General features: G+C 40.8%; 1 protein-coding gene across 4 annotated transcripts; it reads right to left on the bottom strand.

Moving 5' to 3' along the window:
- Nucleotides 1-251: 251 nt before the first annotated feature.
- LOC106608988 (obscurin) lies at nucleotides 252-15,964 on the bottom strand. 4 transcript variants are annotated; one of them, XR_006770597.1, is made up of 17 exons: nucleotides 15,756-15,964; nucleotides 14,804-14,848; nucleotides 14,382-14,654; nucleotides 9,387-9,671; nucleotides 4,705-4,989; nucleotides 4,242-4,505; nucleotides 3,722-4,042; nucleotides 3,349-3,627; nucleotides 2,927-3,175; nucleotides 2,574-2,690; nucleotides 2,431-2,455; nucleotides 2,248-2,345; nucleotides 2,029-2,091; nucleotides 1,869-1,946; nucleotides 1,723-1,804; nucleotides 1,441-1,503; nucleotides 252-655 (listed from the first exon to the last, which is right to left on the bottom strand). XR_006770597.1 is itself a non-coding variant. In XM_014207302.2 (17 exons), the coding sequence occupies exons 1-17, from the start codon at nucleotides 15,784-15,786 to the stop codon at nucleotides 648-650; spliced, it is 2,547 nt and encodes an 848-aa protein (XP_014062777.2). In that variant the 5' UTR covers nucleotides 15,787-15,964; the 3' UTR covers nucleotides 252-647. The 4 variants fall into 4 exon arrangements, 2 of the variants coding, with proteins under 2 accessions (XP_014062777.2, XP_014062778.2); XR_006770598.1 differs by having other exon boundaries at nucleotides 2,041-2,091; XM_014207302.2 differs by having other exon boundaries at nucleotides 1,723-1,785.
- Nucleotides 15,965-23,220: the final 7,256 nt, after the last annotated feature.

The following is a 23,220-nucleotide window of genomic DNA, read 5'->3' as shown; positions in this document are numbered from 1 at the left end:
GTCATTCTGAAAAATGGGGTTCGGCATTTGAACTTTGTTCATGAGGAATTTATGTTATATTTCTCAAGATTCAATGGGTAGATATAATTAAGTCCAAAAACGGATGCAGATAGCAGATTGCCCCTTTAACTCAAACATTTGGGAGCCTAAGATCTATACTAGGCTGAAAGGAGGTTTGACCGAATTAGGTTTTATGGAAACATTTATGACGCTAACATCCTTTTACTGTAAGAAAGTACTCATCCCATCTGGTGGATAAAAAAAAAATGTTTATAAAAAAGCACAATGCAAAGATAATGTAAAAGTACAAGCCATTAGAAGAAAACATTAATAATACTTATAATATTTTGGAAATTCATATACAAATATGTTATTCTATCATCTGAATAACAGACATAATAAATCAAAGATAATCCATTGTAATACATTTACAACAAAACAATACAATTCAATACACAATACAAACCAGATACAATTACTGTAGCTGCAGATAAGATCCATCATCATTATTCCATATAATTTTTAGAAGCTGTTACAGTGAAACACAATCAAACCATGCTTAAATACAATATATCTGTTGATAAATAAAATAAGAAAAAAATCCTTAATGTACAAGGTGTTACTGTGTCCCGCCATCCCTCCATCCCTCAAGGACCTGCAACATATCACCACACAAAGTAGTTTAGGACACGCAGTCAAACAAACTCTGAAGGATCAAACAAATAGACATCCTTTAAGTAGTGTTGAAATCTAGCTTGAAATATACTTATTCGTGTATTCATCATACTAGAACCAATTGATTACTTCACAGGTATAAGGAATGTATATGTTGGGGTCAATGAAAGGTAGATGGGAACTAGATGTGTGGAAAGTTACTGAGTGTAGAAAGTGCATATTCTGTTCCATGTTTCTAAGGAGGGAGATGAAGGGCAATAGTTAATCGCTGATAAGGCGAACTAGGGAGGAGCGAGGAATGCGTCTTGAGGTCGAATCAACAGATGAAGTGAGAAGAAACCTCTCAGGAGGGAGGCCAGAGAGGCTCACCACATTGATTCTCCTACTACAGTCCTATCTCGCACATACACTTCCATGCCCACAAATGTTTTAGTGTCAGGCAGGTCTATGACTACACCAGTGAGAGGTACCAATTCAATTCCTGCCTAGCAACGGAGATGTATTGGTTGTCTAGATTTGTAAGGAGTTGACCCCGCCTATTACAAGGTTATAAATATATGTGCTTGTGTATTCATGCCTTGTCTTTGCAGATGTATGACCCAGTGGGGGAATAAACTTGGTTTGAGCTTTTTCTAGTTGCCCGTCTGAGTTTTTACTACAGTTTGTTCAGAACCTAACAATAGATAGAGTATACTTTCACATTGAAGAATTAGTCCTATATTAGTATCACATTAAGTATCAATAGCATATGGCTATTAGTCTTACCTGGGGATGTGCCTGGCTTCACTTGAGAATAGACCAAATCTGCCTCAGGTGGGTTTGCAGTTTCTATTAGGGGTAAGGATAACACATCAGATATACAACAGGCCTTCTGTTTATGTTCAACCTCAGCATAGGTCACATCAACAAGTCCAGTTGCTGCTGTAAATTGACATTTCCAGTCAACAAATGAAGGAATTAGCTTATTGCATATTCTGCATCTTCATCGAAACTCCAAAATCGCAAATTTAGATTTAACTGACTGCCAACCTATAGAATGGGTCTTACCTGTGGTCTTCCTTGTCTTGACCTCAGAATAGACTGGATTTTCTTTTGGATCAGCTGGAATTTCTGAGGAGGAGGAGGAGGACTTTTTTTATGAGTAAAAAACACTGCTGCGTTTTGTATTAATTTATGTGACAGCTGAGAATTACTTTTGTTTTTCTTGTCCAACATTTTGAGTTGAATCTGGGCGTACATCACATCACTTGGTCCAGCAGTAGCAGCACCATCTGAAACATACAGGTAATACACTAATATCTCTACTTACTGCAACAACAACTCTATACTGTATTTATGCTAAACTTAACATACAGTGTACAGTACCACTGTCATTATTGTCTGAGAGAGTGATTGTATTGTAGATGTTAGCACCACCTGTTGATAAAAGAACAGACAGAAAGATGAATGTGTTGGTTTTCCCTCAGCTTGCTTAGGGACATAGAGTACGGTAACATGTATATAAAGTGAATGGTGAAAAGTCAGTGTGTGAGGTTACAGAGAGGGTAGAGTGGTCTGGACTAAGAGACTGACCATGCTGCAGATGTGCATACTCAGCATCAGGAGCCTGGCCCTGCGTAGATCGTTGGTCCTGTTGGGGGTCCAGGTTGGTGCTCTGGGGCTGGGGGGGCCTACAGGGAGAGAGATACTCATGAAACACACAGATTACATTTTACTGTATGAAAAGGAACGTAGTTGAAAGACAGGTGTACTCACCAGAATATTCTGTTGCAACAGGAACCTGTAATGAGAAATGCATACTATTATATCAGGTCATTAATGTTTTGAACTTTTGCAATTAGAAATGTTTCTCCTGAACATGAACAAAAAAGTTTAATGACAAATTATAAAAGTCTCACCTCTGGCATTTTTATATCGACACAGCAGTACCAGGAGAATGGCCAGTAGAACACCAGCAACAACCAGGCCCACAACCACTCCTACTAGGACTGATGTAGAGGGTCCAGGAGTTACGCCTAGAGAGAGAACAGCAAATCACCATCAAACTCTGAGGTAGTTAAAAAAATAAAAATAACGTAGTGGACAAAGTGAAACAATTCTGTAGATACATTATATATTTGGCAACTGACTTGAGATCAGATGACCAGCCTGAGCTTGCAACTCCAAACCTACAGTATGCTTTTAAACACTACAAATCTCTGATGACCACAGATGTTATGAAAATGTAATGTGATCATAATTATTTTCGCACCTCTCACTGTCACCCAGCTCTCTGGTGATTCTCCTTCATTAGATTTACACTTATAGAACCCTTCATCTGACTTGGACACTACAGGGATGGTCATCTCTCCTGTGGTCTCATTCCTGATGAATACTCCATCTTTGTAGAAATCAACCTTCGGTATTGGGTTTGTTTCCTGATATCTATTTGTACACCGTAGAGTCACAGAGTCTCCCTCAGTCATGGGATTGGCAGGGCTCTCCAGGATCAGAGGGCCAACTGTGTAACATAGTGTGTCAATAAAACTGTAAATCTGGAGTAATCACTTACAATATATTAACATCTGATGAGCTTGTATTCTATGAAATGCAACCATTCAGTTACAGAATTGAACATCATTATCATACATTGTAATGTAAAAAAGGTTAGTGAATGTTGTACAACAGACGTACCATCCACTGTGATGTTGACAGCATTACTGTACTCTCCTGATCCAGACTCACACCAGTACACTCCACTGTCCCCTGTGTATGTGGACCTGATGGTACATGTGGACCCTGCTATTGATCCCCAGTTAGAGCCACACTCTGATTCCACTGCTTTCTCTCTGTATCTCTTCAGTCTCCATCCAGTAGAGTTCCTCTTCTCCTCACAGCTTAGTGAGAGAGACTTTGATGTAAAGTGTTGAGTTCTGTTTGGTCTAATTTTGAGAGACACTGAAGGTTGCGGATCTGAAACAAAGAGTGACAGAGTCAAATTATAGTTATATAAACACACGAGGGTGACTTAAATATGATTAAATGCAGTTTCAATGCAGTTAGTTACCTCCTGACCAGAGAAACTGAGGTTCACTGTAGAGTGTGTCATAGAGTGGGTCTCCTCTCCCAGCTCTACACACATATCCTCCTGTGTGACTAGGACCAGCTGGGATCAGAGTGTAGGAGTCTTCACTAGTCCCACTGCCAGATAGAGGCTCTACAGAGTAGGACCTGTCCAATAGGGAGAGTAACCCAGCTGTGTAGGGAACAGTTCGGTACCAGAAGAACCTCCAGCCTGTAGATGACTCTTTAACCCCACAGCTCAGACTCACTGAGTCTCCAGGGTTCAGCCACTGAGGAGAGACACTCAGGACAGCTTGGGGTTGATCTGTTACAAAGGATAATGACACGATTATATTAGTTAAATGTTCAAAAAATGTAACATAAAAAATTACCCATTTTGTTATTATGGTATCGTACCTTACCCTAAAATCAAAATATCATCAGTGAGATCATTGATCTCACTGTCTGCTATTTGACCTCATCCCTTCTGTCTTTCTCTTTCAATCCCATAAAAACAGACTTACCTAACACGGTCAATTGTATAGCATTACTTGTCTGGGAGTGTTTTAAGCCATTTCTTTGCTGAAGACCTTCACAGGTATATAGACCATTATTTGCAGCACTGATTCTGTACTCAGGCTCTGTTTTGGTGTAGACCGACTTCCCACTGTTATAAAAAGCATACTCAATCTCTTCTCCCCCCTGTATGTCACAACTGAGAGTGACAGTCTCCCCACGGAATATCTGGGGCCAGTTGGGTTGGAGGGTCAGAACAGCCACAGGTCTCTCTGCACAGACACAACACAGAGAATAAACATTATCACACACCTTAAAATGTAAAATAATGTTCATCAGCATTCAGCACAACATGACCATATCATAAGTTGTCATTTCTGAACATACAGTATGCAGTCTGACTTACCAAGATCTATCAGAATACTGACATATAGAGTCATGTCCCCCCCCCCCACACACACACACACACACCTTTCGCAGTGATAGTGACAGGATCACTGATGATTGATGATATGGATCTGGACTGGATCTCTCCCTGACACCAGTAGAGACCCTGGTCAGACTCAGCAGCTCTACTGATGGTGAAGGTGGCTCCTGATGTAGTGTGTCTGTCAGACAAGGTCACTACTTTCTTAGTGTTGTCTTTGTACCATGAATACCTCCACCCACTGTCAGACCCCACTGAACATGTCAGAGTTACTGTCTCTCCAGTGTACACAGGGTTTGGTGTTATGGTCAGTGTAGCTTTGGGCAGGGCTGTGAGAAAAGAGCATAATTTAAAGATCTGGAAAGATGCTTAGTAATATCCAAAGATTTAGCTTTTGTTGGAACGTTTTCATACTATAAAAGTTCATTATACAGTGTATTCGGAAAGTATTCAGACTCCTTTACTTTTTGACATTTTGTTACGTTACAACCTTATTCTAAAATTGATTGAATAATTTTTTCTTCATCAAGCTACACATAATACCTCCTAATTAGAAAGCAAAAACAGCTTTTTAGAAATGTTTGTAAATTTATAAAAAATTAATTAATGAGCATTTCACATTTACATAAGTATTCAGACCCTTTGCTCAGTACTTTTTTGTAGCACCTTTGGCAGCGATTTGTGGTGGAAGAATCAGAATTAGCTCGGTAACATAGATAATTAAGATGTCTTATCTGCATAATATTCTTATATAATTGAACTCTTGCTATTAGAATGTATCCCTTCGGACTGGTGTTGGCAGTTGCACTTCCTCTCTCATATGAGAGAGGGGAGAAGTCAGGCTTGTCTATCACATGTCCCTGGTGCTATGCAAAATATCAGAAAGAGAAGAAGACAGGTGTCACAACACCGACGGATGGTGGCGCCCCTTTTCGACCGGGCGGCGCTCGGCGGTCGTCATCGCCGGCCTACTAGCTGCCATCGATCCTTTTTGTTTCACTTTCTGGTGGTTAGGTCTAGGTAGGCACGCACCTGTTTTGGGTTAGTTATTAGTATGGGGGGTTATTTAGTTTAGCGAGGTATGTCTGTGTTTGTGCGTGATTATGTTCCTTGTCAGGTTTTGTGGTATCTTGAGGAACGTGTGTTTATTTCCCTCTGCCTGTGGTTGTTTTTGTGTTTTATCACCGCAGAGGTATTTATGGGCTGCGTCCCTATTTCTGACGTCTATAAGGGTTTTGGAGCGCGGCATCTGTTTGACGCCCTGCCCTGCCGTGTTTGGACTGTCTTTATTTTTTGTGCATACGGATTAAAGTGTGTTCAAGAATTTACTGTCTCCTGCGCTTGACTCTACCTCTCCTGCTTCCTTGAGCCAGCCTTGACAACAGGAGTGAACATTTTCTTCATATGTGAATGTGTCTTTACCTATTTTAAACCATGTGAAGGGAAGCCATGATTAATGGGGAAAAAATTACTTGTCTCCACAATGTCTGTGCGCCAGTCACTCCCTCGTTTGGCCTTGGAGGAGATAAAGTCTGAGAAAAGTTGTGTGGGGTAGTGTCTGGAACCATTGTATGTCATCCCTGATGTTACACCCATCCTTGTGACCCATTCCATACATCTGTTGCTTGTAATGTAGACTAAGAGGGTGTATCCTTGTTATAAAATATATTTTGTATTCTTTGTGTCAGAGCTGCTAGCCACAACACTTGGGAGTGTTGAGTCGACCAGCCTGATTATTGTAGAAGCAATTGCTCTATGTTCCCTTATTAATAAGGTTTGAATAAAGTAATATTCTGATTGGTGATTGACCTTGTTTCTACTCATTATTTATAAGAATTTCCACAACAGAAAACAGCGTCAATTCTTCTTGGGTAGGACGCTACAAGCTTGGCACACCTGTATTTGGGGAGTATTCTCCCATTCTTCAGGTTGGATGGGGAGCGTCGCTGCACAGCTATTTTCAGGTCACTCCAGAGATGTTTGATCGGGTTCAAGTCCGGGCTCTGGCTGGGCCGCTCAAGGACATTCAGAGACCTGTCCCGAAGCCACTCCTGCGTTGTCTTGGCTGTGTGCTTAGGGTCGTTGTCCTGTTGGAGGGTGAACCTTTGCCCCAGTCTGAGATCCTGAGCAGGTTTTCATCAAGGATCTCTCTGTACTTTGCTCTGTTTATCTTTCCCTCGATCCTGACTTGTCTCCCAGTCCCTGCCGCTGAAAAGAATTCCCACAGCATGATGTTGCCACATCATGCTTCACCTTAGGGATGGTGCCAGGTTTCCTCCAGTTGTGACGCTTGGCATTTAGGAGTTCCATCTTGGTTTCATCAGACCAGAGAATCATTTTTCTCAGGGTTTGAGAGTCCTTTAAGTGCCTTTTGGCAAACTCCAAGCGGGCTGTCATGTGCCTTTTACTGAGGAGTGGCTTCCATCTGGCCAATCTACAATAAAGGCCTGATTACTGGGGTGCTGCAGAGATGGTTGTCCTTCTGGAAGGTTCTCCCATCTCCACAGAGGAACTCTGGAACTCTGTCAGAGTGACCATCGGGTTCTTGGTTACCTCACTGACCAAGGCCCTTCTCCTCTGATGCTCAGTTTGGCCGGGCGGTCAGCTCGAGGAAGAGTCTTGGGGGTTACAAACTACTTCCATTTAAGAATGATGGAGGCCACTGTGTTGATGGGCCGTTCATTGCTGCAGATGTTTTTTGGTACCCTTCCCCAGATCTGTGCCTCGACACAATCCTGTCTCGCAGCCATATGGACAATTCCGTAGAGCTCTGCGCTGTCAACTGTGGGACCTTATATAGACAGGTGTGTACCTTTCCAAATGTCCAATCATGTCTAAACAATTGAATTTACCACAGATGGACTCCAATCAAGTTGTAGAAACATCTCAAGGATGATCAATGGAAACAGGATGCACTTGAGCTCAATTTCAAGTCTCATAGTAAAGGGTCTGAATACTTACGTAAATAACAAGTACGTAAATAAGACACTTGCCAGTTGGTCAGCGCATGCTCGCAGTACACGTCCTGGTAATCCGTCTGGTCCTGCGGTCTTGTGAATGTTGACCTGTTTAAAGGTCTTACTCACATCGGCTGCTTAGAGCGTGATCACAGAGTCAGCTGATGCCCTCATGCATGTTTCAGTGTTACTTGCCTCGAAGCGAACATAGAAGTTATTTAGCTCGTCTGGTAGGCTTGTGACACTGGGCAGCTCTCGGCTGTGCTTCCCTTTGTAGTCTATAATAGTTTGCAAGCTCTGCCACATCCGATGAGCGTCAGAGCCGGTGTAGTACGATTCAATCTTAGTCCTGTATTGATGCTTTGCCTGTTTGATGGTTCGTCGGCATAGCAGGATTTCTTATAAGCTTTCGGGTTAGAGTCCTGCTCCTTGAAAACGGCAGCTCTACCCTTTAGCTTGGTGCAGATGTTGCCTGTAATCCATGGCTTCTGGTTGGGGTATGTACGTACAGTCACTGTGGCGACGACGTCCTCGATGCACTTATTGATGAAGCCAGTGACTGATGTAGTGGTCTCCTCAATGCCATCAGAAGAATCAGAAGAACTTATTCCAGTCTGTGCTAGCAAAACAGTCCTGTAGTTTAGCATCTGCTTCTTCTGATCACTTTTTTATTGACCGAGTCAATGGTGCTTCCTGCTTTAATTTTTGCTTGTAAACAGGAATCAGGAGGATAGAATTATGGTCAGATTTGCCAAATGGAGGGTGAGGGAGAGCTTTGTATGCATCTCTGTGTGTGGAGTAAAGGTGGTCTAGAGTGTTTCTCCCTCTGGTTCACATTTAACATGCTGATAGAAATGAGGTAAAACTGATTTAATTTTCCTGCGTTAAAGTCCCCGGACACTAGGAGAGCCGCCTCAGTATGAGCGTTTTCCTGTTAGTTTATGGCGGTCTTAGTGCCAGCATCGGTCTGTGGTGGTATGCAGACAGCAACGAAAAATACAGATGAAAACTCTCTAGGTAGATAGTGTGGTCTACTGCTTATCATGTGATACTCTACTTCAGGTGATCAAAACCTAGAGACTTCCTTAGATATCGTGCACCAGCTGTTGTTTACAAATATACATAGACCGCCACCCCTTGTCTTACCAGAGGCTGCAGTTGTATTCTGTCGATAGAGTGTATAACCCGCCAGCTGTATGTTATTAATGTCGTCGTTCAGCCACGACTCGGTGAAGGATATATGTGCTTTTAGTTCATCCCATTTATTTTCCAGCAATTGTACGTTGGCTAACAGTACGGATGGCAAAGGCAGATTTTCCACTTGTCACCTGATCCTCACTAGGCACTCCGATCTCCTTCTGTGAAATCTCCATCTCTTTCTCCTGCAAATGACGGGGATGAGGGCCTGTTCGGGTGTCTGGAGTAAATCCCTCTCGTCCGACTCATTAAAGAAAAATTATTTGTCCAATTCAAGGTGAGTAATCAGTGTTCTGATGTCCAGAAGCTGTTTTCGGTCATAAGAGATTGTAGCAGCAACATCACGTACAAAAAAGTTACAAACAATGCGAAAAAACCAACAAAATAGCACGGTTGCCAATAAAATCTGCAGCCATCTTCTCCGGTGCCATTACAAAAGTGATCTGACTTCTGTAGTTAGTACCGTAACTATTCATTGTTACATTCATATGGACACACAGACCATTTCTACATGATTGACTCAATATAAATAGTGTCCATTTGTATGATAAAAAACTAAGAAAGTAACTCACCTTTCACAGTGATAGTGACAGGATCACTGATGATTGTTGATATAGATCTGGACTGGATCTCTCCCTGACACCAGTAGAGACCCTGGTCAGACTCAGCAGCTCTACTGATGGTGAAGGTGGCTCCTGTTGTAGTGTGTCTGCCAGACAAGGTCACTACATTCTTAGTGTTGTCTTTATACAATGTAAAGCTCCAGCGACTGCCAGACCCCACTGAACACGTCAGAGTTACTGTCTCTCCAGTGTATGCAGGGTTTGGATTTACGGTCAGTGTAGTTTCAGGCAGAGCTAAGAAAACAAAAAGAAAAATATCAAAACATCTGGATACATGCTTGGTAATAAATTATTACATATAAAAATAAAAAAACCAATATAATTTATATAGTACCAGTCAAAAGTTTGGACACACCTACTCATTCAAGGGTTTTTCTTTATTCGTGACATTATAGAATAATAGTGAAGACTTGAAAACTATGAAATAACACATATGGAATCATGTGGGAACTAAAAAAGTTTAACAAATCAAAATATATTTTAGATTTTAGATTCTTCAAAATAGCCACCCTTTGCCTTGATGACAGCTTTGCACATTCTTGGCATTCTCTCAACCAGCTTCACCTGGAATGCTTTTCCAACAGTCTTGAAGGAGTTCCCACATATGCTGAGCACTTGTTGGCTGCTTTTCTTTCACTCTGTGGTCTAACTCATCCCAAACCATCTCAATTGGGTTGAGGTCGGGTGATTGTGGAGGCCAGGTCTTCTGATGCAGCACTCCATCACTCTCCTTCTTGGTCAAATAGCCCGTACACCACCCGGAGGTGTGTCAGGTCATTGTTCTGTTGAAAAATAAATTATGGTCCCAGTAAGCCCAAACCAGATGGGATGGTGTGTTACTGCGGAATGCTGTGGTGACCATGCTGGTTAAGTGTGCCTTGAATTCTAAATGAATCACAGATAGTGTCACCAGCAAAGCACCCCCTCACCATCACACCTCCTCCTCCATGATTCACGGTGGGAACCACACATGCAGAGATGATCCGTTCATCTACTCTGTGTGAAATTTTCTGTATTGACTGACCTTCATGTCTTAAAGTAATGACGAACTGTCGTTTCTCTTCCCTTATTTGAGCTGTTCTTGCCATAAAATGGAATTGCTCTTTTACCAAATAGGGCTATCTTCCATATACCAACCCTACCTTGTCACAACACAACTGGCTCAAACACATTTAAATGGAAAGAAATTCCACAAATTCACTTTTAACAATTATTCTACAATGTAGAAAACAGTAAAAATAAAGAAGAACCCTGGAATGAGTAGGTGTGTCCAAACTTTTGACTGGTACTGTACATATTATTTTTCATTATTATTAAGCTAAATGAAGACAAATGCTGTTAATGTACCAATCAGTTAACAGTCTTTCAAACCTGCGTCTGTAGCAACGCTACGTATCGAACCTATAGATGCAGGTTCGATACCCGTGCCAGCCGCCCCCGGGAGACCCATGAGGCAGCTTCTGGTTTTAATTTAGAATCCTCCAATCCTCTATATGTAATTATTGGCGGAGAGTCACGCCATATTTTTCGATATACTGTAGGCCTACCGTAGGCGACAAGAGTCTCACTAGTGTTGAGTAATGTTCTCAAATTAATGAGCATATTGAAGTTAGAAGCAAAAGGATTTGAAGCACAAAGCATTAAAATACAGAGAGGTGTTGGTAAAGGTACAGTTGAATTCGGAAGTTTACATACACCGTAGCCAAATAGATTTAAACTCAGTTTTTCACAATTCCTGACATTTAATCCTAGTAAAAATTCCCTGTCTTAAATCAGTTAGGATCCCCACTTTATTTTAAGAATGTGAAATGTCAGAATAATAGTAGAATGAATGATTTATTTCTGCTTTTATTTCTTTCATCACATTCCCAGTGGGTCATAAGTTTACATACACTCATTTAGTATTTGGTAGCATTGCCTTTAAAGTGTTTAACTTATTCAAACGTTTCGGGAAGCCTTCCACAAGCTTCCCACAATAAGTTGGGTGAATTTTGGCCCATTCCTTCTGACAGAGCTGGTGTAACTGAGTCAGGTTTGTAGGCCTCCTTGCTCGCACATGCTTTTTAAGTTCTGCCCACACATTTTCTATGGGATTGAGGTCAGGGCATTGTGATGGCCACTCCAATACCTTGACTTTATTGCCCTTAAGCCATTTTGCCACAACTTTGGAAGTATCCTTGGGATCATTGTCCATTTGGAAGATCCATTTGCGACCAAGCTTCAACTTCCTGACTGATGTCTTGAGATGTTGCTTCAATATATCCACATAATTTTCCCTCCTCATGATGCCATCTATTTTGTGAAGTGCACCAGCCCCTCCTGCAGCAAAGCACACCCACAACATGATGCTGCTTCCCGGTTGGGATGGTGTTCTTCGGCTTGCAAGCCTCCCCCTTTTACCTCCTAACATAACGATGGTAATTATGGCCAAACAGTTCTATTTTTGTTTCATCAGACCAGAGGGCATTTCTACAAAAAGTATTATCTTTTTCCCCATGTGCAGTTGCAAACCGTAGTCTGCCTTTTTTATGGCGGTTTTGGAGCAGTGGCTTCTTCCTTGCTGAGCGGCCTTTCAGGTTAGGTCAATATAGGACTCGTTTTACTGTGGATATAGATACTTTTTGTACCTGTTTCCTCCAGCATCTTCGCAAGGTCCTTTGCTGTTGTTCTGGCAAGAGAAATTGACGATACTACAATGCAACAAATACATTGATCATCTCAGCAAGGTTTCCACCCAAGTGCAACTAAAATGTAGTTTAAATAACCATCTGCATTTTGAATGTCTTTTTCTAGTTATTTTATTAACGAAAGCATAAAGAAGTTGATGAAGAAATACTGTACTGCTGTTTTGAGTTAGAAATGTAACACTTCAGAGTACTTAAGCATCGAATACATTGCAGGTAGGGGGATGTTCACATCTACAGTAGCCGGGCTATAAGGAGTCTATTGTCCTGCTAATCGGGCTACAAGTGTTTGAAAACCTGTTTTCAAAATGCCACCAGCAGTCCATCACTACTGTAAATAAAAACACAGCATCTTGTTTACATTCTTTATTGTAACCACAATGTCACAAATAATTTCACATTTATTTTAGAGTTTGGGATTCATTTGATTAATATTATGGTGTTTCTATTCCAATAAAAACGAAAAACCCTCTGGGTTTCCATTAGTATGGAACGGAAAATATGGTGCTGTACAACGTGATGGTCGGGAGTAGGCTACAGTACTGGGCTATTTAGCTAAAGAATCCCTGTGTCGTGCGGGCACGCGGGAGACTGCAGTTCAATTCCCCGAAGGGGAGGAAGGAGTAGGCTGTCCTTTTAAATAAGAATTATTTCTTAACTGACTTGCCTAGTTAAATAAAGGTTACACTAAGAGCATAACATTTCTACACCGTAATTGTAGTCTAACCAATACCAAAAAGGAGATTCAGTCAAAATAAAAATCTCATTAATTTATCAAGACCAGTCCCCATGCTTGTCTCAGAGCAGTGTGAAACAGTGCTAAAATAGTAGTAGGCTATTGCTTCTAACTTCAATATGCTCTTTAAATAAATAAGACCTACACCACTTTTAACAGCACATTACTCAACACTAGTGAGACTCATGTCGCCTACGGTACACCTACAGTATATGGAAAAATATGATGTGACTCTCCTCCAGTAATTACATATAGAGGATTGGAGGATATTTCTGTAATTCAGTAATATTTATTCCCGTAGTAATTCGTTATGGATCCATAACTAAATAAACATTGACATTTTGAAAGAGTATTTTTTTCATTATTTTATTAACGAAAGCATGAAGATGCCATTATTATTTACATTGTTTTACTTTGAACGTGCAGACTGGCACTAAGAACAGCGGGAACATTTCCCTAGTCAGTGCAATTATTAGTGCAATGCCCCTTAAAGTGTTGCTCTGTGCTACCTAGTGTGGTGGGGTGGGGGTCTATCCCCCCTCTCTCTTCCTCCTCCTCCCTTCCCCATTTGCTAGGTCCGTCTTCTGGCGCGGCTCTGCGGCCCATCCCGTGCCCCCTGCCCTCGTGCCTTGAACCTCGTTCGCTTTCAATGCATACAGCTGGAGAACTGCAAGGCAATCGCATTGTGCGCCACTCGGGAACCATGACCAATATGACCAATATATATTGTCCTTCTAATAACAGGGTTAATAATATATCTGTGTGAATATACAAGGGGCTTTTATATAATTCTAAATTAATTGTAATCACTTTGTTTAAAAAATAACAATATTTTGGAGATGATTTAGTTTTCAAATAATGCAAAATGAGCGAGAAAAAGGCCATTCTTTAACATGGGGTGAGAAATTGTTACTAATTTGTCAAGAAAGCCAGTTTGTTATTTAGAATTATTTATTTATGTTTTTAGAGGGAGAGAAACCAAAAACTTTGTCATTTCATGGTTCTCCCAGTCAAGGTATTGAACCAGCATCTGTAGCAACACAGCTTGCACTGCTATGCAGTGGCTTAAACCATTGTGCCACTCAGGAGATATACAACGTGACCGGTCGGGAGTGGCCTACACTACTACAGTAAGAGCAAAATAATCTTAACAAAATAAAATTATAAAAACCTTAGTGTAACAGTTTTGGTAAGTAACACTGAAGTCGTGCACAATTATCCATTTCTATTTAGGTTTATGTCACCCATTCATTGTCAGTTAGAGACACAGTAGGACCCAAAAGCATAATCAGTGCTCTAACTCCCCCTTGCGCTGGTCTGGAGCAATGAAGTTGTGACGCAGGGTACCGTACTAAACCATTAATTACCTTGAAGTACCGCAGCATAATCACAAAACTTTTACTGGAGCAACCACTGTAGGCAGACCTTTTTAAAATGATGAAATAGCCTCATTAAAATGGGGCCCAATGTCAAGTGGTTATGGGCATAGAGGCGCTGTTGTGAATGAGAGATAAGATGACTTACCTGTCACAGTCAGTCTGACTGCATCACTCCACTCAGAATGCTTCCTCTGATCAATATGTCTACCCAGACACCTGTAGACACCACTGTCTGACATCTTAACCTCACTGATCTCATATTCATTCTTCCTACTGATTGAGTCACCATCATCCTTGCTCCATGTGTATTTCCAGTCAGTGACTTTTCCCCTCAGTATGTTGCATCTGAGAGTGACAGATTCTCCCCTGAATATCTGAGAGGATTTGGGGTGTATGGTCAGAACAGCCTTTGCCTGTCCTGCACAAAATAAAACCAACATGATACAATTACTTTACACATATTATTTTGAAACAGTCAAAAGCACATTTAAAAAAATCACATACAAAGAAATATGATCAAGCATTAAGAGATGAAGGCTTGATCAAGTGTACAAATACAATATCTACCATCATCATCTTCAGAGTGTCCAGAGTAGATGTGTGTACTCAGCACTACAACAAAGAAAGTCACATTATTCCAATATTAGCTTGAAATAAATAACAACCCGCCATATTCATGTTACTGATTACCAAATCCACCCTGTACTTTATTTTAAAGGTGCAATCTGTGATTTCTACATCGATTTTTGCACTTTTAAATGAAACATAGCCATTTATTCTTGAAGAGTATCATTTTGAATTCCCTCATTAGCTTAGTACAACGGTCTTATCCCATCATAACCTATAATATGGTTATTTTATTACAATTATTGTAAACAATGTAGATGAAGGAATTTCCTTTGCCCCATCCCTCAGCCGTATACCACAACAAGAACAGGCTGACTGTTTTGTGGTATTTTCGACTACATACTGCAGCTTTAAATGTCCACTGACTTCCCATGTTGGCACCTGACTTCCCATAAATGGCACAGACTTCCCAGAGAGAGTACAGAGATCCAAAACACCACTCATTAACTTTTTAGCCCAGTTTCCTATAACTGTAGTGAAGGAACCCTCAACCATTTACAATAATACTACAACACATCCAACAAATTTTGCATTTTATATTCATTGTCATTGACAGCACATTTTGCAACCACTGAGTTAGTACCACTCTTTAGTTCCCGAGTGATGACCTGGTTAAATGCACACCACTACACTAACCAGGTCTGCATGGCATCGGCTAGAAAAGCTCACACGGAGATACAACAACAATGTAGAGTGGTAACTCACTCTCGCTTCATATTTTCCTACACCTTATTTGCTGCAATTTTTCCTTTTAGTTCTGTTTACTAAGCGTTTGCAATGTTCTCAATAAGGGATAAAACACCATTTACATTAATGTCTTATTCATTATACCTTAAATTCTTAGTAAATCAGGTAATTAGTGTTCATATACAAACACTAACTCAGTACTTACATAGTAGCAAACAGAACAAGGTGTGCTCCATTCTGTCCCCACAGACAAGTGACTTTCTCTACAACTACAGTCGTTCTGACAAACCCCTTTACGCCGTCACACAGAAAAACAAAGACAGATTCTAGAGAAATGTACAAAGACGGAAAATAGAATAGCCATTGATTGCGTGTTTACATTTTGATCAAGTTCTTCTTATGGTTGGCTACATTGCCAAACACTGGTTCCTTCCTCATTATTGGAAGACACTAGGATGGAACAAGAATAGAGACCTGAATTTGGTTTGTTTCATATTGCACCCACCAAGCACATTGATAAACAGATGTGTAGGCCTCCCCTCAAACCTTTGCTCAGTTGTCAGGTGGCAAAGCCAAGCACACTAACCTCAGTTGTGCCACAATGGACATCTTCAACCACCCCCTCAATAATGTCCAGAACAGCTCATAATAATGTCCAGAATGGCATCAAACACCTGGAAACCCTGTGTTTGATGTATTTGAAACCATTCCACTCATTACCATGAGCCTGTTCTCCCCATTTTTTAATTAACCTTTATTTACCTAGGCAAGTCAGTTAAGAACAAATTCTTATTTTCAATGACAGCCTGGGAACAGCAGGTTAACTGCCTGTTCAGGGGCAGAACAACAGATTTGTACCTTGTCAGCTCAGGGATTTGAACTTGCAACCTTGCGGTTACTAGTCCAACACTCTAACCACTAGGTTACCTTGCCACCCCATTAAGGTGCCACCAACATCCTGTGACACACACACACACACACACACACACACACACACACACACACACACACACACACACACACACACACACACACACACACACACACACACACACACACACACACACACACACACACACACACACACACACACACACACACACACACACACACACACACAACCGCAGATGGTTCTGTTAAGTTTAGGTAAATGCTGTCTACATATATATGTTTGTTATTGTGTTGTATTTCAATTTGTCTGTTTATGTGATGTGCCTTAGGGTTATTATGTATGTGTGTATGTGTGTGTGTGTGTGTGTGTGTGTGTGTGTGTGTGTGTGTGTGTGTGTGTGTGTGTGTGTGTGTGTGTGTGTGTGTGTGTGTGTGTGTGTGTGTGTGTGTGTGCGTGCGTGCATGCGTGTGTGTACATCAGATGCAGAGCTGTGCGGAATCTTTTACCACTGACCAGAGATGGGAAGAGTTTCAAAGCTGTAACTGGGGTTTCCAGGTTAAAGTGTAGAGTTTAATTTTGCATCATTACATGTTGAATACATTAATACATTTTGTACAACTTTTTAACTAAAAAAATATCTAAGTGCTTTGTTGTGTGTAGTGTGTGGGACACATGCACAACATGTGTGAAGAAACCAACATGGGGAGAGAAAGGTTACAGGGGAAAGCAATTAAAGACTTCACTATTATTGGGTTTACTAAGGTAAGTATCTGGGGTTTTTATCGCCCCCCTTCTCACCACATTCTTGTGGATCACAATATACTTGGTTGTGAACATGTGGTTCTAGAGAATCTGTGTCCTTCACATCAGTACTGACCCTGGTCAGACACAGCAGCTCTACTGATGGTGAGTGTCTCCTGTTAGTGTATTTATACTGGCACATGCTAATCTCACTGTTATCTTTGTACCACTGATAGCTCCAGCTACTGTCAGACCCTGCTGAACACATCAGCATTACTGTCTCTGCAGTGTACACAGGGTTTGGCATTATGGTCAGTGTAGCTTTGGGCACCTTAAGCCTTAACCCTAACTGTAACCTTAGCAAGCAGTTGCTTATCAACAGATACAGTGCCTTCAGAAAGTATTCATACCCCTTGACTTATTCCACATTTGTTGTGTAACAGCCTGATGAAAAAAATATATTAAATCGGGTTTTTCTATCACCCATCTACACACAATACCCCATAAAGACAAAGTGAAAACATGCTTTTACAGATTTTTACGAATTTATTGAAAATGAAATACAGAAATATCTAATTTACATAACTATTCACACCCCTGAGTCAATACTTTGTAGAACCGTCTTTGGCAGTGATTACAGCTGTGAGTCTTTCTGTTTAAGTCTCTAAGAGCTTTACACACCTGGATTGTGCAACAATTTTACTTAAAACATTCTTCAAGCTTTGTCAAATTCGTTGTTCATCATTGCTAGACAACCATTTTAAGATCTTACCATAGATTTTCAAGCAGATTTAAGTCAAAACTGTAACTCAGGAACATTCACTGTCTTCTTAGTGTGGAATTCCAGTGTAGATATGGCCTTGTGGTTTAGGTTATTGTCCTGCTGAAAGTAAATTCTTCTCCCAGTGTCAAGTGAAAAGTAGACTGAATCATGTTTCCTCTAGGATTTTGCCTGTGCTTAGCTCTATTCCACTGATTTTTGTATCCTGAAAAACTCCCCAGTCCTTAAAGATTGTATAAGCATATGCATATCATGATGCAGCCACCAGTATGTTTGAAAATATGGAGAGTGGTACTCAGTCATGTGTTGTTTTGGACTTGTGGCTAACATAACCCTTTGTATTCAGGAAAAAAATAATTGCTTTGCCACATTTTTTGCAGTATTACTTTAGTGCCTTGTTGCAAGCAGGATGCATGTTTTGGAATATTTGTATTCTGTACAAGCTTCCATCTTTTCACTCTATCAATTAGGTTAGTATTGTGGAGTAACTACAATTGTTGATCCATCATCAGTTTTCTCCCATCACAGCCATTACACTTTAACTGTTTTAGTCACCATTGGCCTTACTGTGAAATCCCTGAGCGGTTTCCTTCCTCTCTGGCAACTGAGTTAGGAAGGACGCCTGTATCTTTGTAGTGACAGGGTGTATTGATACACCATCCAAAGTGTAATTAATAACTTCACCATGATCAAAGGGGTATTCAATGTCAGATTTTTTAATTTTTTACCCATCTACCAATAGGTGCCCTTCTTTGCGACACATTGAAAAACCTCCCTGGTCTTTGTTGTTGAATCTGTGTTCACTGCCCGACTGAGGGACCTTATAGATAATTGTATGTGTGGAGTACAGAGATGAGGTAGTCATAAAAAAATATATATATATGTTACACACTAATATTGCACACAGAGTCCATGCAATTTATATGACTTGGTCAGCACATTTTACTCCTGAACCCATTTAGGCTTGCCATAACAACGGGTTGAATACTTATTGACTTGACATTTCATCTTTTAATTTAATACATTTGTATAAATGTCTAAAGACCTAATTCCACTTTGACATTATGGGATATTGTGTGTAGGCCAGGCACACACAATCTCAATTTAATACATTTAAAATTCGGGCTGTAACACAAAATGTGAAAAAGTCAAGGGATGTGAATACTTTCTAAAGGCACTGTAGTTTGTTGATAGTATCACCATCTCTAGAGGATTTACAGATGGAAAATCCGGACTATCCAAATAAAGTGTGATCAAAAGCCGTACTCAGAATTAGTAAAATTCCATTAGTGATGGAGTATCGATAATGAAGAAATAAGGGAGTAGGGAGTAGAGCAACAGCTGAGATAGGGGAGACAGATGGACATCTGTGGACTAGGGGAAGGAGGGGTTTAGGTCAGGAGGTGAGGTCAGTTCCCCTTAAGGGAGTAATTAGGGTTTAGTATCTGGTTACCTTCTTTCTGTTGAACCATATGATGTAAGGATTGGAGAGAGAAGGAGGAGTGTCCTGAAGTGGGATGTATTTAACTGTGATGGTGAGAAATGTTTTGCTGTCTGAATACAGCTGTACAGAACCTTTGCGAAGAATTAAACTTGGTTAAAGCTTCTCTAGTGTCCGTGAGTTATTTACTCTGAAAAATAAGAACCTAACAGTGGTAACTATGACAAACATGTGACCTAGATTTAAAGGTTCTCAGACTTCTAATTTCATACACTGTGCACTGTAAAAATAAATCTAACTTAACCAATTGCTTAAATCAGCGTTATTATGCGAGTTGGGTGGACTTCAAGAGGATAAGAATTTGAGACAATATGTTAAAGTGTGTTTACTCAAACTCTGCTCGAAGTCAGTTGAATTTGAAAAAGCGTGTTGAGTAAAATTACAGATTCATGTTTGTTTGCTGAAAAAGAGATCGGTGCAGAGAAATGTGTTGTTTTACAGCATCAGCCATAGTAGTACGGCACACCTGGAGCAAATTAGGGTTAAGTGCCTTGATCGAGGGCACATGGTCAGATTTTTCACCTTGTCGGCTCAGGTATTCAAACCAGCAACCTTTCGGTTACTGGCCCAAACCTCTACCCGTAGCCTAGCAAACTTGCTAACTGCCTGGTACTCAGCACACTGTTGTCCCTCTAATCACTCTGACATCAATGCAAATGTGATCTAAAATCTAATCAAACACTTCAAGACAGCCTTAGCCCACTCCAACACCCACCCTGTCAGCAGGGAAATGACCCTGACAACCTTGGAACTCTTGGTGGTGGGGGCTCCCATCTGATGAGCAAAATAGGGGGAGCACTGGATTAGGAAGCCACGGCATTTGGATGGAGTCCTATCATATTTTCCCCGGATGGACAGTTGGACATCGCTGACCTAGGCGGACTGCTGGGTAGGCTGGGGGACTGGCTCGCTGGGATGGCTTGTGGTAGAAGGCCCTCCGCTATTTGAAAGTGAATCCTCTCAGGTGGTGTGGAGGTGGTGGAGGACGCGCGAGGACCTCATCCATAGTCGCACACAGTTGCGCCAGCTGATTGTGATGTTGGTGGAATAGGTGTCCCTTTTCACCGACCCTCTGGTATAAATCTCTCTCTTCTGCTGCTTCCATATATTTTTAGGTAGTAGTCTGTAACGTAGACACAGGGAGTCTGGAAGCAAGTTCAGTGTAAGTTTAATGAAAACTAACATGGAACGAATACAAAACAAGAGAAGTGTCTAACAAGGAAAACATAAACAATACTACCTGATGACTAAAAGAACAGAGTGCTAGATAAATGGTAAGCAATCAAGGTAGTAATGAAGTCCAGGTGTGACTGATGATGGGGTGCAGGTGTGCGTAATAATGGTTGCCAGGTGTGCATAATGATGGGTAGCCAGGGCCGGTGGTTAGTAGACATGTGACTTTGCGTGCCGGAGGGGGCGAGCGGGAGTAGACGTGACACTATCCCATCCCACAACTGTCCCAGACTATGTTTCAAATATTTATTTATCTCACAGAATAGGCCAACTTTTGTTCTATGGGGCATAGTAGATTGACATGGGCTAGTGCCTTTGCTGTTCGTTAGGCCTACTCATCTTGTTGGCTGACAAAAGTAAATGTGGACAGTTCTTCAATATGCGCCTCGGAATTGGATAAGGACGCATGCAGTTGTGTCTCTGATGTGTCTGTCTTCACTTGTAGCCTGTGAGAAAGACCCGATCATGTAACAGAGAGCCATTTGAGCGAGTGGTGCTTTGGAGCATGCAGCCAGGAGAAGGGAATTATAATTATTATATTCAGCCCAAGGGCATAACGGCCACTTTGGCTGCAAAAGACATGGATTTTTTTTACGGGGCATTACGACCACACAAAGGGGATGCCACCAGGAAATTCGAGGCATTATCAAGTGCTTGTCAAATTGTGAATGAGAGACTGATGAAGTGTATACATCTTGCGCAAGAAACAAAGCAGAGCTTATGCCTTTCATGCAACTTTTTCAAATCATCATTACAGTCACGTCATGCAGCCTTAGAATGTATAAAACATCTAAGGTTTGTATCACAACTAAACTCTAAATTAAGCATATAGGAGTACCTGTTTCTTTGTTAACTGCTCAACACAGAATAAATAATGGATTTATTGTGATGGTGTAGGCTATATTACATGGATTTATTAGACTTTTTAAAATGTAGATGTTCCAAAGGTCTGCAACAGTGGCTTGTAGCCTATGCATGGAAGACAGGAGACGTTAAACTTGTTTATGCTAATTAGCAATCAATTACTGTGAGCCCGGCAGTTATTTGCTTGACAATCACCGCTGACGAAATTTCAAGACTGCCACAGCCCTAGTTGCCTCACCTAGCTATCTTAAAACTGTCATGGTTCCATCTGTCACTAGAGGACGGCAGAGACCGTTTTAGAGACATTAACGACACTCAGGTGTGTCCTATTTACTTATTATGATTTCCCTGTTAAAAGAGGAGTGTTTTCTGTTGTCCTTTACTGAAGCTTGAATTATGTGCTGTGTGCATTTGTCTCCTGAGAGAGTTTGAGACTTAGTGTTTGTTGTTTTCCCAGTGTGACTGTGATCCTTCCGTTACCGTTTCTCAGTAAAGTAGTATGTTTATCCTTAACCGCTGATTCCTCGTCTGGTCTCTTCTCTGCACCTGGGTCCAACCTCGCCATGTCACAAACGAATGCACTAATCGTAAATCACTCTGGATAAGAGCGTCTGCTAAATTACTCAAATGTAAAATGTCAGTTACCATATTTCCCTGTATGCTCTCTTGCAGGTTTATTGACGGGTTGGTTGTTTAGCAACAAAACCAATGCTTGCAGAACTATGGGGCAAAACAGACTGGGTTGGCTTAGACTGCTGACAAGATGCAAACTATATTTCCTGTCCAAATGTTTATTGAAAACATAAATACATTTGCACAATGACCACTTGTCTCTCAAATGCATAGTTACAGTTCTTGGTTAGCTAGCTAGCAAAGTTTTGTCATATTAGCATAGACATGACATCACCTCAAAACAAGACATGGTATCAACACTAAGATACAACTAGCTGAAACGAGCCACCTACGATTCCCCACATGGCAGCTTCTTCTCATAAGCCCCGTTTATACTTGGTTCTAAGTTGCATCCTTGTCCTGATCTTGTCCACATTGTTCTGATTGTCTGGATATCTTACAAGTGTTGACAGATCTGGACAGAGAACATTTTAAATCATTATTTCGCCCTCTAAAATCATTGACAGGTGGCACCACTGACTGATTACATCAAGTGTCTAACAATAAATAATTCAATAGAATAGCTGTGAAATGATTTGCATAAAGGAAGGGACACATTTCTTGAAATGTAGGCATAATCAGAATGTAGGCAAGATCAGGACAAAGGACCCATGTTAGCACCGGGTATACACAGGGCTGATGCTAGATATCTGGCGCTCAGAACCATAACGCAAGGCTTCCGTCCACATCGATCTGCACACATGATTTTTGTGACATTGTTTCCAAACCTGTCTATACCTGTGTTTGCATGTACTTTGATTTGTTGATTAATCTTATGCTACAAACATTTCTTTAAACAAACACAATCAAAAATAACATACCATTTTCCAAACTAATCCAATCTGTTAGTGTATTTCCAAAATGCTATATCCACCAATTTTTCACGTTTGTTTCATCAGAAATGATTGCTTATGGGTACCTTCGTGTGTGTAAAAATCTTTTATATTCATAGATTTTAGATGTGGAATGCTAAATGCTATATATTG

Source organism: Salmo salar, chromosome ssa07, assembly GCF_905237065.1.
Source record: "Salmo salar chromosome ssa07, Ssal_v3.1, whole genome shotgun sequence".
NCBI lineage: Eukaryota > Metazoa > Chordata > Actinopteri > Salmoniformes > Salmonidae > Salmo > Salmo salar.
This window is presented reverse-complemented; position numbering and strand designations above follow the sequence as displayed.

Bases quoted from the DNA above. Each gene is read 5' to 3' on its own strand.
- LOC106608988 (XM_014207302.2), bottom strand. From the start codon at position 15,786: ATGGAGCACACCTTGTTCTGTTTGCTACTAT. The intron at 4,043-4,241 runs GTAAGTCTGTTT...CCTTTGTAACAG, and splicing joins TATACAATTGACCGTGTTAG to ATCAACCCCAAGCTGTCCTG. The intron at 1,504-1,722 runs GTAAGACCCATT...TACCCCTAATAG, and splicing joins CAAGACAAGGAAGACCACAG to AAACTGCAAACCCACCTGAG.